Below are 17,307 nucleotides of genomic sequence, written 5' to 3'. Positions count from 1 at the left end.
AACGCTGCTGCTACCGCTGCTTCTGCCAGCTCTGCTGTCACCGATGCTGCTGCCACCGCTTCTGTTGCTACTAACGGTGCTGCTACCAATGCTGCCGCCACATCTGCTGCCACCACCGTTGCTCCCGCTGCCGCCGCCGAATCCGCCTCTGCCGATTCCGAATCCACTTCCCAGGTCGCTACTGTCGGTGTTATCTCCGTTGCCGGTGAAAACTCGAGCTCCGTGTCCAAGTCTACTCGTTATGTGACCGTTACTGCTACTGCCACTGTTTGCTCTGCAGAGAGGACTGGTGCTGCTGGTCTTACCGGCGGAAGCGCTTCCTCTGGGTCTAACGCCAGCGGGGCCGGTTCTTCTCCTGCTGCCTCCTCGACCACTGTTAGCGGTGCTAGCGCTCAGGCCAACGGATCTGGGGCTGGCTCTGATTCTGACTCCACTGGCTCGACCGGCTCGACTGGCTCTACTGGCTCTACTGGCTCGACTGGCTCTACTGGCTCTACTGGCTCGACTGGATCTACTGGCTCGACTGGCTCGACTGGCTCGACTGGCTCGACTGGCTCGACTGGCTCGACTGGCTCGACTGGCTCTACTGGCTCGACCGGTTCTACCGGCTCGACCGAATCTACTACCGGCTCCTCTACCGGCGCTTCTGCAACTGAAGAGTCGCGCACTGGTTCTTCCGACAACACCCCTTCCACTGGTGGCTCGTGTACTCAGTCTAGCACCGGCTCATCTCCTTCTACTGTCAGCGGTGCTAGTGCAGAGTCCAACGGTAGCCAGGGTACTTCTACTGGCTACTCTGGCAACACTGGCAGCTCTTCCAACGGCTCCACTGGGTCGACCGGCTCAACTGGTAGCTCTTCTGGAAACACCTCCGCTGGAACTTCCTCCACTGGCAGCTCTTCCGAGTCTAGCACTGGTTCCACCGGGTCTACCGGGTCTTCTGGTCTGACTGGCTCCGGGTCTACTAGCTCCGGTTCTACTGGCTCCTCTGGCAGCTCTACCGAGTCCAGCACTGGTTCTACTGGTTCTACTGGTTCTACTGGCTCCACTGGCTCCGGCTCCATTGGCTCCGGATCAACTGGCTCTACTGGCTCTACTGCTGGCGCAAGTGCTGAGGCAAACGGCAGCTCGGGTAGCTCTGCTGGTTCCACTGCCTCTGGAGCAAGTGCCGAAGCCAACGGCAGCTCAAGCAGCTCTGTTTCTGGTTCCGGCTCGGCCTCCGCCCCAAGCGGTGCCAGTGCTGAAGCCAATGGCAGCTCTGGTGTCTCCGCATCTGCGGCTGCATCTGCCAATGGCTCTACTGTGAGCGGTGCCAGCGCTGAAGCCAACGGCCAGGGTAGCTCTGCTTCCTCCAGTGGAAGCCACGGATCCGGCTCTTCTGGCGTTATCCTGTCCGGTGCTGATGCCGTCGGCTTCGGCGCCTCCAGCTCTGCCGTGCCTTCGTTCTCCGTCGCTCCCTCGTCTAGCAGACTTGCCGCCCCTGGCGTTCCCACGAGTGCTCCTACCTTGTCTAGCAGCACCTCTGGAACCTCCAGCTCGGGCTCCAGCTCGGGATCTGGCTCCAGCTCCAGCTCGGGCTCCTCGTCTGCCACTACTCCTGCCGCCGCCCTCTTCACCGGTGGTGCTAGCAAGATGTCCCTCGGTGCGTCCGGCATCGTTGGCGCTCTCGCCATGATCTTGCTGGTTTAGAGCCACTGACATAATTGTTTAAATGTTTTTTGTTGCCATATATCCCATGGAAGTTCTCTTCCCTTCATCGTGGAATCATGTATTATAACTTTGTCCACTTGTTGGTGCTGGCATGTTGATGGCTGTTGCTACAATACTGCTGGCTTCAACTTTGTTATTTGTCCGATCTAGATAGATTAAATAGTTGAATCAATTGAGTCCGAAAGATTGTTTAGAATAGTTCAGAAGTGATAGTGTAGACAATGAGGTTCACAGAAACGCAGGATAGCCACAAGGCAAACCATCAGTTGAACCAAAGCACGGAAGTATTAGCTGTCGTATCAGGAACCTGTCAGGAAAATCAATGACCAGCTTGTTTCATCAGCAGTCCGATTCCGCATAACCACAATGCCATTTCGAAGGAAGTATCGACCGAGAGCAGCCTCGACACGAGAGCCAGGGGCCAATGCAGTGCTTGTCCACACCGTATCCCTGACTCTCTCCTCTCCAACCCATCCGGAAGCAAAACAAACCGAGAAGGCGCCATTCAAAACAATAGCCACTGTAACCAGTCCATTCCAGTCCCATCCAGTTCAGTCTTCGACCCAGCCTCCACATCCCTCGGTGCTTCTCTCGGCGCGAAGATAGTCCCCCCATCCGGCTTCAAGTGCCGTGAAACCGACCTTCCCAGTCCGTGACCCCATGACCGCGTCGCCGCCGCCGCCGCCACCCCCTTGCGGTAAACCAATATGACAGCTCCAACTGACAACCTTTTCCTCCATCGGTTCGGGGCTCAAACTCCAATAAAGCATGATAATACGATGTTGGTTGTTAGTTGTGCAGAGGAAAAGTCAGAGGACGGAAAGGCAAGCTACGCTGGCCGTGGATTTAGTTCATATGCAATTGTCGGGGTGGGGTTGCGTGGCCGTCGTGGAGTGCTTGTTCTACGATGGGGGGGGGGGGGGGGGGGGTGCCGTGGCGACGAGGAGCAGGCTGTGTGGTTGGTGCGTGCGTGGCGGATGAAAGATCCCGAGACCGATACCGATCGTGACCGCTGCGGCGGCACTAGGGTGAGGTGTTTAGTCTATTTGGAGGGGGTTACGTTGCAAGGTGGTGGTGGTTATGCAAGGGGCGGAGAGTGTATGGGTTGGAGGTCTGGGGTTTGGAGCCGAGTGGGAATTGAGTAACGCTCGGTTACCTTTTGCTTCGGTGCGTTGCGGTCGAGGGATAGTCGGAGGAGGGTGGTAGGAAGTCAATTGAGGCTGCGCTGCTGCTGTTGTAACACCCCAGGCTCAGTAAGGAGGTTTCCTAGGATTGAAGGCAACTTCGTGTTCGCCGGAGACGCTGGATATTGTGCTGGAATTTTGTGTTTGGGTGGTGGATGAGGGGGGCAGCAGTGGTGGAAACAAAGTTTCTAATTTGGTTTATTGGACCTGTCAAAAAACCCTAACCCACGCAACACCAGAATGTCAACCTAACGCCGACCCTCCTTCATACCTGTACCATCCCCATCCCCATCTACCGGTATCTATCTCTCTATCAACTTCCCTACCCGGATAAGTTATGTACCGTAACGATATGACCCAGAGACGCACAGACACCACCCTATTCACAGTTGAAACACCGACCACTGCCTTTGCCTCTAGAGCACCCCCCCTCCTCCCCACACATACCCAAACCATAGCCCACCGTAGAGAATAAGATTACCGCCTTGGCTGGATAACAGCCTCGATCACCGACTCCATCCCGGGATTCGTATTCCAAATCCCCGTCACCTCCAGCCCGGCCTTCCCCAACAGATCCCGCCACTGGCGCTCCGAGCGCTCCACGCCCGCCCCGATGCTCATCATCTGGATATCCAGCGAGGCCTGCAGCAGCGGCACGTCCGTGTCGGGCAGGACCATGTCAACAATCAGCACCCGCGAGTGCGCGGGGTCCATGGCGGCGACGGTGTTCTGCAGGATGCGGAGGCAGGTGGCGTCGGGCCAGTCGTGGAAGATGGCGCGGAAGTAGTAGGTTCGTGCGGCTGGCACCGTTAGCATAAGCTTGGCCGGTGACCGCGGTGCTCACCGAGTTTTAAGCCCGGGGGGTTAAGGTTGGATGTCGCAAGGGGTGGGTGAACTCCATACACCACCACCACCACCACCACCACAGCCCACAAGCAAAGCTCCACCGAGAGAGAGAGGGGGGAGGGGAAGGGGAAAGTACCTTTAACAACCTGCTCCTCCAAAAAGCTAACCCCCATCGCCTCGATCCCGCTCCCGATATCCCATTTCACCACCTTCGGGAGATCCTGCAGCACCCGCCGCCCGGGGAGAGCGGCGTACCGGGCCTGAAACGCCAGCAAATCGTGCCCTTGGTTCCCGCCGACGTCCACAATCAACACCGCCTCCGGGTCATCCTCGAGTGCCGGCAACGTGGGATCGGTCAGCCGCGCCACCGGATACAGCTCGAACCACTCGGGCTTCCCCGCGCGCCGACTCGCCATGTACGAGTTGAACCGCTGCTGGCGCGGCTGGTGGGCCGCCAGCCACTCGAACTGGCTGGCGCCGACGGCCCATTTCATGGGCGCGTGCGCGTATTCCTTGGGGGTGGTGTAGGCGTGCGTGGCGAAGTAGGTCGGGAGGGTGGAGAGGGTTGGTAGTGTTAGGTCGTAGCTTTGGGGGGGGGGTGTTAGTATTTTTCTTGGTTTGTGAGGTAGGGTTTAGGCAGTTGGGGAGATGTTGCTACTGCTGCTACTGCTGCTGCTGCTGCTGCTGCTGCATAGTTCCTAAGGTAAAGGGTACTAGGTAAACGTACATGCATGGCACCCCGTCCCGACCAATGGGCGCGATCAGTGCGGCGGTCTTCTCGTTGGCGGCGTAGTGCTCCGCCGTCGGGGTCGTGCATAGCCCTAACGAGGCCATCACGCGCATGAGTCGGACTGTGCACACCGTCAAGCATCAGTAAGGGCATGTGGATTATTGTCTGGAGAATTGGGGTTTAGGTTTGAGGTCAAGTACCGATCAACGCCCGCTCTGCGCCGGTCTTCTCGGCCAGCGCGGTCGCCGACAGCCCGGCTGGGCGGTGGTCCATGAGCAGTGGAAATAGGTTCATGTCCATCACGGTGCGGAGGGCGGCGTTCTGCGGGGGCTTTTTTTGGGGTCGTTAGTGACGAACGGGGATTGTTGCTGCCAGGTGTCAAGGGCTCTCACTTGGTAGATTAACCGCAGCAGCGTCTCGGTCGGGCTCTCAATGGCGAGGCGCAGCTGGTCCACCAGCCCCAGCAGCTGGAAGTGGGATTTGGCCGTCCGGTCGGGGCTCTCTTCCTGCAATACGGCTTGCTTGATTTGCTCGAGGAGCGGGAGGAAGGACTCTGGTGCGGTGGGCGTGGGAGCTTCGTTGCTGCTGCTGCTGCTGCTGCTGCTGTCACCGAGGGAAATCGGGGCCATGTTGCCTGACCGGTGCTAGCGAAAGCAAAGACAATCCAGAAGAAGTGAGGGCGTATGCTTCATGCACAGGCAGGATGGCAATGACAGTTATTGCAGTTCGACAAGGTTTATAGAATGTCTAGAGCGCGTCTAGGGCAGAAGTATACGCAGGCAGGAAAAAAAAAAACAAAGTCTGAGCAGTTGGTTTGGTTTTTCCAGCGGTGGAAGAAATCTCGGGGGGTGTGAACAGCGGTGTGAATCATCGGGCATGGTCCCTAGGGCTTTTATATCGATGGACCCTGCACTGGGGGGTTATCCTTGGATGCGGCCTGATGCGTGCAGCTATCCGTGCAAGACGGATGCGTAGGGGTACTCTATCAGTATAGGGTATAGGGTTTCCAATAATTTGCTGATGACAGGGCTAGAACCCGCGAGGGGGGAGGGGGGCGAAGGATTCGGAGATTTAATTTAGTTTTGGGGGTGGTCTTTTTTTTTTCTTTTTGGGCTTCAAAAACGAAACGGGAGAGTAGACGGATTACGTGGGACGGTGTTACACGTTGGATGCACTTCCAGCAGGAGGTGAAGCTGCAAGACAGGGATTATCTCTGTAGGGGTTGAATGGGTGCACGTTGAAACTGGTTTTCTGTCTGAATATCGCGGAGCTGAATTAGCATATTGGGTTCAATGGTGGTGTTCACGATGATGTAGTACACTTCGTATCTTCAATCTATTCTGCAAGCTGAGGTATATTTGCACGCCAGCCGAGTGGGATTACATCAATGGGGCGACAGCTGACTCAGAAAGAATCCGACCGTGATACATTCCTCCCATCAGGCGTTATCAATGCCAATCCCTCCTTCGGAGAGAAGCTTCCAATCGTCTTCCTTCCGGGGTCTCCAGCGCCACACAGCGCCACAGCGTCCAGACAGTGTCCGTCATTCTGCGCCGGGATAGTATCACATTCGCACACGATCGGAAACCTGACATCTACGCTGCACAAATGATCTACAGATCGGGCAAGTCGTCATCCTCGCCCATCTCCGCCAGGTGTGTCTCGTCACCCCGTCTCATCGCACACAGATAGCATCACCTTGAAATCACGTAGATGAACTTCCCCCCCCCCTCTCTCACGCGGAGAGAATGCATGCACGAGTCGAGTTTCCACCATTCACACGAGGTCATCCACGGACCCCGTCTGATCATGCGAGATACGACCCAAGTTCATCCCGGGATCCTGGATAGGACTGTCTGTTGGTAGTTGGTTTAGCCGCCGCGATGGATCCCTTCCTTCGTATGGAGCCCGTCCCCATATCCATGGATCAACCTTCGCGAGCAGCGAATGGGCTGTACCAGCTGAGTGGAGGGGGAGACGCTCATAGCGTCGCGATCGCAGGTCACCTGGAAAGTCAATCGGATGGAAATGAGTCGAGTCGAACGAGCGACCGAGCGAGCTGCGAGCAACCACCAGATTGAGAGATCGTCAACACCTCCATGATTCATTCTCAGCACGTTCCCCTCGATTCAGGATTTCTTCAAGACAGTACTCCGGTACTCCGTTTGTCTAAACATGTGCTTACTTGATGATCTTGGTGATGGACGATCAACCGAGGCAGGCGATAAACCCGGATAGATGCTGCCGAATCATAGGTTTTTCTTTGCTTTTCTTTTCCGGCCTCATCACCAGCCTCGATTTGTGGCTTCGGTTATTCTCGAAAAGCCGACGGATGGGTTTACAGTAGGACCTTTTTTCTTTTTCCACCATAGTCTAGAAATGAACAAAGGACTGTCAAGAAGTCCCAGACATGGACTCTCAGTCAGATGATTGAGATGCCGAAGCCGGGATGGACCACCACCCTGGTCTGTGGGGCCGAGGATTGAAGAATTTTTTTCTCTCTCTTTGCTTTTCTGTTACACAGGGATGATCAGTGGAGGGAAAATTGAGGGGGGGACTGACGACACGAGATCATCCAATTGTAAGGGAGTGATTGGGCGAATGGATAGCTCATGCAGCGAAAGACGCAATATTGCTGCTGCTTGTTGCTTTTTCCGGGCGTGGCGGTTCGAATCTACCCCTACCTGCCCCATCCAATCAGTTTGTCCAGACGGGCTGAAAAAAGAGGATCAAACAAGTAGCAGAAGACTCGGTGAGGCCTGGACATTTGGAAGGAAAAGAAAGCAAGCCGTTGAGAGGAGTGATGAGTATCAAACATGACAAGGCGCTGTTGATTGAATAGGCCAGTGGAAAAGGACGGGTTGGGCCCATTGTTTGAGGACAATAATGGCGGGAAGGGAACGGGAAGAAGGCCTTCCCCGAGCCTTTCCGGAAGATCTCAGGGCTCGATGGGGTCCTAGACTCCTAGTATACTAGAGGGGAGTTGCTGAGAGCGAATCAGATTGCAAGGCTCTATTTACCTCCTTCAAGTGGTCTTTAGTACGGAGTATCCTGTGGATAGTTAGATCCTCGATCATTTGTACGGTACCCAATAACAGAGTGAGTCAATAGTCGCCGTGTCTCCACCCGTACTCAGCTCCTCTACTTGGGCGGAGAATCTACGGATAGAATTGACCCATTGAGCCATCTCCGGGACGAATTCTTGATAAAGCAGAGAGTCCAAGTTTGGATCGGGATGATCTGTCACTTTGCGATACTGTGACTGACAAAAGGGAGTCAAAGTACAACGCGGGACCGTACAAAGTGAGGCGGAGAATTTGTCATTCCTTCAGCTTGCCAAAAGTACCCTGCAGCAGAAAAGGACTTAGTCAACACCCACCACCACCCAGACACTCAGATACGCGCCTCTGCTGCAGAATCACCTATCTGCACGCGCAGTTCGTGCCTTTTCGCCAACTTGCGTGAACTATTTTCTTCTTCTTCCCCTCCTCCTGCTCAATTCCGGTAGTGTCGCCGAAAAACCATGGACCTCTTCCAGTCAAGTGGAGTTTCTTCAGCTTGGTCGGTAAGCTCTTCGCCACACGGCCACTCCGTCAGCTCCACCGAACCAGTGGACCATCAAAATTTCTTGTGGTCTGAATTTCTATTCAAGGAAAAACCCAAAGCTAAAAAGGAAGCTTGTGGACAAGGATGAATTCAGTTACGGAGACACCAGTCATTCATTAATTCTTGTCGCAGTATGACTTTCCCGCGACAGTGGGCCTGTGTCTCCCCTCACATCCCGCTTGCCTGCCACCGCACCGCGATTCATCTTCCATTGGCAGACATCTCTCATTTGCCCCCTCTTCTGCCCCCCTTGGGCTGAACCATATTTCCCCACTGTGCTGAGAAACATTGTGGACAGAGAAAGTGATAAAACTTCGTAATAAGCATCATCATTTTAGGCACCAAAAGGAAAAAACCAGATTGATCGTCGATCGATCCGTGGGACTTTTTGGATGGCTGATGGGGGGCCGGGGGAAACCAGGTTCCTGGAGCCGACAACCTGGGTGACTGGAGCATCATCCTGGTCACATCCTGGGCGCATCCTGGCCATTTCCCTCTTTCTAGACGCAGGTTGACGAGGGTCGAGAAAGAAAAAGGTGGACGGCATCATGCAGTCTCACGCAACTCCTTCATCATCACTGGTGATCGCCTGGCAACCCGCTCGTGCAGTCGCCGCTGCAGTGTAACCGTCCATCCATCACCTTCAGTAGTCGGATACCTGCCCTGACCGACGGAGCTGCTAGCAGACTGGGTAAATAGGGTCAGTACGCGACTCGTCCCGATCGTGCTTAATGGGGCTGGGACCGATCTGGGCCCGTGCGAGGGGTTAGAGTTAGGGCTTGAGCTTCTCTTCTGCGCCGGCACTATGGAGTACGAGGGCTCACTCACTCACTCTCCACTACTCCGTACTCTCCCCTCCTCTCCTCGTCATCTCCCCCCGACCCACGTCATGGTCACCAGAGCAAGGGTAAAAAATAGAAAAATTAAACACAAGAAAAAAAAAATGGCAAAATACGAAAAAGAAAATCCTCCACAGCCAGTCCTGATTCAGACCGCATACCAAATTTCACCGCTTCGGATCTATGATGCCACGGGAGTTATAGGGGTCGGTTTCATAGCCGGCTTGCCACTGGTATAGTTACTGCTACTAATCTGAAGGATGCGTGAACTTCCCAAATCGGGCTATCGAAGTGGCTCCGTCGAGTGGCAGTACGGAGACGGGGTTCCATGTCTCTTACACAGCGCATCTGCCGTCCTCAGGTTTAAAAGACTCATGTCGCGCCCGGTGATACCTCTTCGAAATCATTCTGACCCACTACACCACCTTGATCCTTCACCATGGGTATCCCTCATCATGAAGGGACCTCCCACGAGAGGCTCAAGCCCTCTTCGCCAGAACAGTTGATCGCCCGCTTCGGTCGTCTCCATCTGCTGGATGACTTGATCCGTCTACGGGCAGCTGATCCCATCCAGCATCCTATCCTTGCCTACCCCAAACCCTCCCAAGACGATACGGTGGAGTACGAGTACTTCTCCGGGTTGGACCTGGATTGCATGGTTGATCAAGCCGTGTGCACGCTGATGGACTATGGCTTCAAGCCAGTAAGTCACCAATTCTCTCCGGTAGAGCAACGCTGACCGAATGACAGCCCCGCCAGGATGGAGCCATCGTGGCGCTGTTCACGCTCTCCGACCTGAACATGGTCGTCACATTCTTCGCCCTGAGCCGACTCGGCTACACCGTGATGATGCTGTCCCCGCGTCTATCGGCATCCGCCTGCGTGGCCCTGCTCGACATGGTCGGCTGTGACACCATCCTGTACGGCCAGGCCCCCAACATCCGCACCACGATGGGGGAGATCCTGCGCCTGAAGCTGGTGGCGTGTCGCCCCATCGTGCAACGACCCTCGCTGGACGAGGATGTCGAGGAACCGGCCATGCTGGTGCTCCGCCGCAGCCGCAGCCCGGAGACGCAAATCCACAAGATCGCCCTGATCCTGCATTCCTCCGGCTCGACCGGCAACCCCAAACCCCTGTACCTCAGCCACAAGGCCCTGATGACGCATCCCATGCGTGGCCCGGGCTACACCTCCTTCAACTCCCTTCCGTGGTTCCATCTTCACGGGCTCTCCACCGCGCTCCAGGCCATGTACATGCGCCGCACCGCGTACATGTGGGACGCTTCACTTCCGCTGACAGCCCGCACGGCGGTCGCTGCCCTGGAGGCTGCCCGTCCAGAGTCCGTGCAGGGCGTGCCGTACCTCCTGCAGCTCTTGGTCGACAGTCCTCGGGGGTTGCAGGTCCTGCGCCGCTGCGACTCGGTCACATACGGAGGCGCCCCTTGTCCGGATGAGCTGGGCGATCGGTTGGTCGCGGAGGGGGTGAAGTTCGGCGGGTCTTTCGGACTGTGAGTTATCTTCTTTGACAGCGATTTGTTTGCGGTTGCTGATAATCACTGATGTACAGAACGGAAGCCGGACTAGTGGCCGAGTCGATCTCCCGCCCTGCCGACGATCCCTACTGGAACTACATGAAGTTCTTCGACAACATCCGCCCCTTCATCTGGATGAAGCCCATCGGCGATGAGCTGTACGAAGTCGTCTACCTCCAGGGACATCCCGCCCTGACCGCCTCGAACTCCGATGATCCGCCTGGTTCGTATCACTCGCGCGACGTCTTCACGCCCCACCCTTCCATCCCCGACCGGTGGAAGTACGTCTCGCGCATCGACGATCGGATCACGCTGGTGAACGGCGAGAAGGTCCTGCCGCTTCCGATCGAGGGCCGCATCAAGCAGAACCCCCTGATCGACGAGGCGGTGGTGGTGGGCGTGAGCCAGTCGGTGCCGGGCCTGCTCGTCTTCCGGGCGGACGGCTCGCACCGATACTCGGACGCAGAGTTCCTGGACCTCGTCTGGCCCACGGTGGAAGACGCCAACGCGCACGCGGAGCAGTTCTCGCAGATCTCCCGGGACATGGTCGTGGTGCTGGCCGCCGACCGGGTCGTGCCCCGCACGGACAAGGGGTCGATGATCCGCGCCCAGGTGTACTCGCGATACGCCGAGGTGATTGAGGGGATGTACAACCGCATGGAGCAGGACGCGCACGGCACCCTGCAGCTGGACCTGCAGGCCACGGAGGAGCATCTGCTGCGTCTCTGCCGCGAGGAGCTGGCCATGCCCCGCCTCGACCTCGAGACGGACTTCTTTGCCGAGGGCATGGACAGCCTCAAGGCCATCCATCTGCGCCGGCTGATCCTGCGCGACTTCCGCCTCGCGAGCAGCCGGAGCATCAGCCACAACATCGTGTTCGAGACCGGCAGCATCGCCCGTCTGGCGGAGTGCATCTCCGCTGCGCAGAGCGGGCACTCCGATGAGGGGGTGGCCGCAGACGAAGACGAGTTGGCCATGATGCCGGCGCTGATCGAGAAATACTCGTCGGGGTTCCCGGTGCACACCCCTCGTCCCGCGGAGGTGTCCAACACCCGGAGCGTTGTAAGTCCCCAGCCCCGCAGCATTCTTATCCCCTGTGCGCCAGCGCTAACATGTGCGCAACCAGCTTCTCACCGGCCCAACGGGCTCGATCGGCGCGCACACGCTCTACAAGCTCGTCAACGACGACACCGTCTCGCGCGTCTACTGCCTGACGCGGCGCAGCGACGCGAAAGCCTCGATCCTCGCCTCCCTATCCCAAAAGCACCTCACCCTGCCAGCCTTCCGCACGCACAAGATCGTCGCCCTCACCAGCGCGCTCGACCAGGCGCACCTCGGCCTCGACCCGCACGTCTACAACGAAATGCTCCGCTCCGTCTCGCTCATCATCCACACCGCATGGCCCGTCAACTTCAACCTCCCGCTCAGCGCCTTCGAGCCCCACCTCCGCGGCCTGCACAACCTCCTCCGCTTCTCCCTCAGCGTCGCCCTCCCCGCCCCCGCCGTATTACTGTACTGCAGCTCCATCTCCACGGCCCTGGGCTCCCCGCAACCCCTCGTCCCGGAATCCCCGGTCGCCGATCTCTCCGATGCCCTGGAGATGGGCTACGGGCGCTCGAAGCTGATCGGCGAGCGGATGGTCAGCGCGGCGCGGCGCACCGCGGCCGCGCGGGCGTTCTCGCTCCGCATCGGCCAGGTGTCGGGCCACTCGAAGCGCGGGCTGTGGAACGACGCCGAGGCCCTGCCGCTGATGCTGCGCTCCGCGCTGACGCTGGGCTGTCTGCCGCGCTTGGACGGGGTGCAGTGCGCGTGGCTGCCGGTCGATAAGCTCGTCGCCGCCGTGCTGGAGATCGCGCGCGCCGTGTGCGCGCATACGCCGCCGGCGTCGCGGCGGGGGTCTTTCTCCTCCGCCAATTCCGAGGCGGGGAGTGTGGATGGCTGGCCGGAGGATGATGATTCCGTGTATAACCTCACGAATCCGCATCGCTTCGAGTGGGAACACCTGCTGAAGGGCCTGAAGAGGTGCGGGTTCGACGGGTTCCGGACGGTGGGGTTTGCGGAGTGGTTGGAAAGGTTGCGGGAGAGCGAGGCGCGCGGGGAGGAGGGGGTGAACCCTGCGGTCAAGTTGGTGGGGCATTATGAGGCGATGTATGCAGACGCTAGAAAAGAGCCTGGGTTCTGTACGGAGCGGGCGGAGAGGGATAGTGTCACGTTGCGGAATGGGCGGTTGAGGATCGTCGAGGATGGGATTCTGGGGCGCTATGTTAGGGATTGGATGGGGAGGTGGCCCAGAGTATAGGTGTTGAGGAGGGACAGAGTGAGGCTTAGGTTCTTCGATGTTTATATTTTGTTTGCCCTGTACAGATTCTGGGTGGGTTGGTTTGTTTCTGTCCGGGATAGAGAGATACCATGGTGGATGCTAGTGATTAATTCATTCGATCAAAACAGATTGCTATTTTGGCTCTTTCTCAGCAATGTACATTATTCTGATCGAAACACTGAAGATTCAATACTAGGTAGACTGGACAAAGCACAGCTAACCTCTTTGGATGTACCGCAACCGGAGTAAATCCGATCCGAGGCGCTCCTCCGCTCCCGCAACCGATGATCTCACTCGACCTTCCCTCCCCTCCCGTCAACCGTCAACGTCACCGTCACCAAAACCACCATCTACCGTACCACCTCCCTAACTACCAACCACTCTCGCGCATCACAACACACACAATGGGCCTCATCCGCCGCGCCCTCAAACTCACCACCATTGGCGGCACCGCCACCCTGGGCGCCTTCTTCTTCGCCACGCGCAACTCCACCTTCGTCCCCCTCCCCACCACCGACCCCATCTTCCACACGCCCGGCTACCAGACGTTGAACCCGCACAACAACCCCACGAGCCACGACCTGTGCGTCCGCCGCGTGCGGCTGGCCGACATCAACCCCTCGCTGCTGGAGAAGAAGGGCAAATTGACCGAGGCGTTCTGCGCGGGCGTGTGGAGTGGTTGGGGTGAGTTTTTCCTTCCTTGCGCCAGCCCGCTTGCTACCTACCTAGCTCGCGCACCACCTCCCTTCCCTTGCCTTTTCCCCAATTCCCAATCCTTTCACCTACAATACTAATCCCTCTGATCGTGCTAGGATACGCCTACCAACGCCGCTACCTCTCCAAGAAATACGAATCCCCGGCCACGGCCACGGACCTCTGGACCCGGGAGCAGCTGCGCTCCGCCACCTACGAGGTCGGCACGCGCATCACCGACCACTTCGAGGTCGTCGAGAAGACCCCCGAGCGGATCGTCGTGCGGTGCGGCGACTCGCCCCGCAAGACCGGCGTGCGCGACTCCGACGGCCTGTTTGAGATTTCCGCGGTCGTGAAGCCCGAGGAGGGCGTTGCCGAGTTCGGGCTGAAGAGTGTTTTCTTCAAGGGGACGAAGAACGACACGGGCGCGGACGGGGCTGGGGCGCCGCCCATGCCGGCGCATGTGTTCTGGTTGCATAAGCAGTATACGAAGTTGTGGATGGAGACGGGGGTGCGGAATGTTTTAAGGTGATTTTTGTGGATTGGTTGAGGGGGGTGACGGGGTTGACGGGTGGGAATTGGGGTGGGAGTTGGGGGCTTTGAGGCAGGGGGCTGGTATATATACCTTGGTTTGTTGGGGTGAAGTGAGGGTTGGTTGAGGTAGATGTAGATGTGGGATTTATGGTCTATCTAGTGTCAGTGAAGTTTAGATTATGCTCTTCAACCACTGGGTCAATCTGTGGCCTGTTTATTCTTGAATTGGGTGGCAGTGTGTCTTAGAACTGGTGAGCCTGTCAGCTAGGAGTAACTAATTGTCCAGGGGCAAAGGGGCAAAGGCGCAATGGGTCAACGTGGGATGTCAGCTCGATCGGACAGAAACCCGCCGGAATTGGACCGACCCCCGCACGGGATGCTGCTCCTTGCCATGCACCCCCACGTTTCCCCGCCCCCAGTCAACCCCATATCTTCTACATCGCCTGCAGGTGTCTGCACCTGTGCTGGACAATAATCTCACAATGTCTGACAAGATTGAAGTCCTCCTCTTTGGCCTCGGCGCGTGAGTATCCACCATCCCCGAACCAACAGAATTGACTGACTCAAAACCAGCATCGGCTCCTTCTACGCCTTCATCCTGCGCAGCTGTCCCCGCGTGCATCTGACGGTCGTCGCTCGCTCGAACTACGCGGCTGTCAAGGAGAATGTACACCCCCTTTCTCGAATTTCTCGCTGAAATGAAATGTCTAACAACGAATAGGGCATCCTGCTGAAAAGCGCCAACCACGGCGAGCACCGCTTCCACCCGGACCGCGGTAAGCATTCACCACCCGCCCAGAGGGAAACCACCTGGACGCTAACGACAGCACAGTAATCCGCTCGCCCTCGGAAATCACCCCAGACTCCGCCCCATTCGACTACGTCGTCTGCACGAACAAGGCCATCGACGTGGACACCGTCGCCCGCGTTCTCGCGCCAGCCATCACGGACCGCACCGCGATCGTGATCATCCAGAACGGGGTAGGCAACGAAGAGCCGTTCCGGCGCTTGTATGCCGAGAACCCGATCATCTCGTGCGTGGTGCGTATACTCCCTACCGTTCTCCGGCTGCTCCCACATACTGCAATCTGATCCCACACTCCGCCCGAATATCTCTCTCACCTGACACACCGATACCGATACTGATCTTCGAAATGGAAAGACATGGGTCGGAGCCCACCAGCCCACCCCGGGGACAACAACGCACACGACCTCCGAAGCGACGCAACTGGGGCTCTACCCGCCGACCAACCCTTCCGCAGTCCCGAGTCTCTCGACCTTCATCGACCTCCTCAGCGCCCCGGCGAACCCGCACCCGACGCCGCTGACCCCGCTCGCGCCGGACGCCCTGCAGCGCACCCGCTGGGAGAAGCTGATGTGGAACTGCGCCTGGAACACGCTGACCACCCTGACGGCGCAGGACTGTCAGGCCTGGCTGCGCTCCTCGGAGGAGGCGCTGCCGCTGACCAAGCGGCTGATGGGCGAGGTGGTGCGCGTGGCGCACGCGTCCGGTGTGGCCTTGCGCGAGGCCCTGGTCGAGGAGCAGATCGCCCGCATGCAGGGGCTCGGGGCGGTGCGGACGAGCATGCAGACTGATCGGGAGTTGGGGCGGCGCATGGAGGTGGATGTGATTATTGGGACGGTGGTGGGGCGGGCGAGGAGGGTCGGGGTTGATGTCCCTGTGCTGGAGACGGTTTATGCGTTGATTAGGGCGGTGGATGGGTTGGCTGGGGGTGGGGCGGGGGAGGTCAGGGGGAGGATGTAGGTTGGTGGTTGGGAGTAGTAGCGCTAGGTTGGCATTGGTAATGGGTGAATCGTGAGCTTGGTTGTGTTGTTAGTGGATTTCCAATATTCGTGCGAATCTAACACAAGTCAATCGGGTGTGAAATCTTGTGTGGATTGTCAGCCGATGATTATCGTGATGGCGAGGACACTGGGCTAGTACTCGTTGGAGAACGGCCAATTACTGATTCTTCTCATGGGAAAAGCTTGTAGTTTGACTGTTGCTGAGTGTCCAGAATGTGCTAGTGTAGCTTCCAATTGTTGTCTGCGGGCGGATTCCATCTGTCACATAATGAGCGGGACAAGTAACATGTTAGGCACGAGACTGCGGCGGAAGAGGACGAGGACAGCCCGCTCAGACTCCGCTCCTCGTCTCTGACACATCACCTTGTAGTGGAAGGGACCTCAGCCCGGCACATGATCTAGAACAAAGTCTGGTAATTGACCAATGTTGTTAGAATTGGGACTGCTACGGAGTTCTGTCAGGTGCATTGAGCAATCACTTAGCAAGGACGCCTCAAAAGCCTGATGATTCAGGCTGCACATCAAGTACCTCTGCTAGTGAGACCTGGCCCGCGTGGAATATGTACCACAATGATCGAGGGTCTAGACGGATGGCTGAGAAGATCATATGACAACAGCCTGGCTGATGAAGTGAGCAACAATGGGTGCGATAGATCTAGCTCCCGGTACTCATAAATCCTCACACCGACAACTCCAATCACACAGTCAAGGACGGGCATGGCCAACTCTCGAATCTGAAACGCCACAAGTAGACATACGCCCTATGCACGAGCATGATGCACAAGCTGGAATAAGACCGACCGCAGCCCATCTCTCGGGAAGTCGGTAGGGGAAGGTATAAGATGTTCTCCCTGATATGACGTCAATGTATCCCATGAAGGGCATTATTCGAGCGAGAAAAAGGGAAGAAAGAAACAAGCATTCAGCACAGACCCGGCTCCGCTCACTTACCCGGCCCCGCTGTGGTGGGCTGTCGCGGGCTCGGCAAGGCCCTGCTGCGGTGGAGCTCGGGATCAGTAACTTACAAAGCTTGGCCAGTATTACATCGTCACGTAAAATACAGAGCTCCACATTCAGCCCCATACGATACAGTACGTAACTTACTAGTGCTCATACATCTACTAGCTGGCCAATCAGGCTACCGGTGCGTACAGCAAAAATGAATATCTTTTTCTCATATATCACCAACTTTCGACTGTTTTGGGAGACGGTGCCCGAGATCGCTGGCCGCGGATCGCGGCCAGTGGCTGGAGATCAGCGCCCATGATTCTATGTAAGAGGTATGTAAGGGGTTCCTTGACTTCTGTCAAGAAGATATCATTGGTGCGTACCTCAGTACATACTGTGCTTGACCAGTCTCATTGGCGATACCCTGAAAGTATACAGTACCGCCCCTGAAGCGCACCTCATTAAAGGTCCCGGGGCCTCATTTGAACCGAGCTTGCACCCCTTCGCTCGCCACCATTTGAGAGGCCAGCATCAAAAAATCATATCTTTCCCTTTCAAG

General features: G+C 57.3%; 4 protein-coding genes across 4 annotated transcripts; 3 read left to right on the top strand and 1 right to left on the bottom strand.

Moving 5' to 3' along the window:
- Positions 1-3,354: 3,354 nt before the first annotated feature.
- BO66DRAFT_344614 (S-adenosyl-L-methionine-dependent methyltransferase) lies at positions 3,355-5,310 on the bottom strand. The gene is made up of 5 exons (XM_025644522.1): positions 4,863-5,310; positions 4,671-4,800; positions 4,468-4,591; positions 3,877-4,325; positions 3,355-3,694 (listed from the first exon to the last, which is right to left on the bottom strand). Exons 1-5 carry the CDS (start codon positions 5,097-5,099, stop codon positions 3,372-3,374), a joined length of 1,263 nt encoding a protein of 420 aa, XP_025506363.1. The 5' UTR covers positions 5,100-5,310; the 3' UTR covers positions 3,355-3,371.
- A 4,018-nt stretch (positions 5,311-9,328) lies between these two features.
- Positions 9,329-12,895, top strand: BO66DRAFT_344610 (putative NRPS-like enzyme). Its single transcript, XM_025644521.1, has 4 exons — positions 9,329-9,618; positions 9,666-10,423; positions 10,483-11,509; positions 11,574-12,895. Exons 1-4 carry the CDS (start codon positions 9,355-9,357, stop codon positions 12,744-12,746), a joined length of 3,222 nt encoding a protein of 1,073 aa, XP_025506362.1. The 5' UTR covers positions 9,329-9,354; the 3' UTR covers positions 12,747-12,895.
- A 276-nt stretch (positions 12,896-13,171) lies between these two features.
- Positions 13,172-14,012, top strand: BO66DRAFT_469468 (uncharacterized protein; the record flags this gene model as incomplete). The annotated part of the gene is made up of 2 exons (XM_025652728.1): positions 13,172-13,451; positions 13,580-14,012. 2 exons carry the CDS (start codon positions 13,172-13,174, stop codon positions 13,990-13,992), a joined length of 693 nt encoding a protein of 230 aa, XP_025506361.1. The 3' UTR covers positions 13,993-14,012.
- An 86-nt stretch (positions 14,013-14,098) lies between these two features.
- On the top strand, positions 14,099-15,717 carry BO66DRAFT_344603 (ketopantoate reductase family protein; the record flags this gene model as incomplete). The annotated part of the gene is made up of 5 exons (XM_025644520.1): positions 14,099-14,517; positions 14,568-14,661; positions 14,716-14,770; positions 14,827-15,035; positions 15,157-15,717. Coding segments are annotated over exons 1-5 (960 nt in total), but the record flags the coding sequence as incomplete, so codon positions are not given.
- Between the last annotated feature and the right edge of the window lie 1,590 nt (positions 15,718-17,307).

Source organism: Aspergillus aculeatinus (assembly GCF_003184765.1).
Source record: "Aspergillus aculeatinus CBS 121060 unplaced genomic scaffold BO66scaffold_11, whole genome shotgun sequence".
Taxonomy (NCBI): Eukaryota; Fungi; Ascomycota; class Eurotiomycetes; order Eurotiales; family Aspergillaceae; genus Aspergillus; species Aspergillus aculeatinus.
Note: the sequence above shows the minus strand (reverse complement) of the source record. Positions and strands in the feature narration are given on the sequence as shown.

Excerpts from the sequence above, each read along its gene's own strand:
- BO66DRAFT_344614 (XM_025644522.1), bottom strand. The coding sequence starts at position 5,099 with ATGGCCCCGATTTCCCTCGGTGACAGCAGCAGCAGCAGCAGCAGCAGC. Across the intron at positions 4,801-4,862 it reads TGCTGCGGTTAATCTACCAA|CCCCCGCAGAACGCCGCCCT; the intron begins GTGAGAGCCCTT and ends CCCCAAAAAAAG. Across the intron at positions 4,592-4,670 it reads CGCAGAGCGGGCGTTGATCG|TCCGACTCATGCGCGTGATG; the intron begins GTACTTGACCTC and ends CGGTGTGCACAG.
- BO66DRAFT_344610 (XM_025644521.1), top strand. The coding sequence starts at position 9,355 with ATGGGTATCCCTCATCATGAAGGGACCTCCCACGAGAGGCTCAAGCCC. Across the intron at positions 9,619-9,665 it reads TGGACTATGGCTTCAAGCCA|CCCCGCCAGGATGGAGCCAT; the intron begins GTAAGTCACCAA and ends ACCGAATGACAG. Across the intron at positions 10,424-10,482 it reads TTCGGCGGGTCTTTCGGACT|AACGGAAGCCGGACTAGTGG; the intron begins GTGAGTTATCTT and ends ACTGATGTACAG.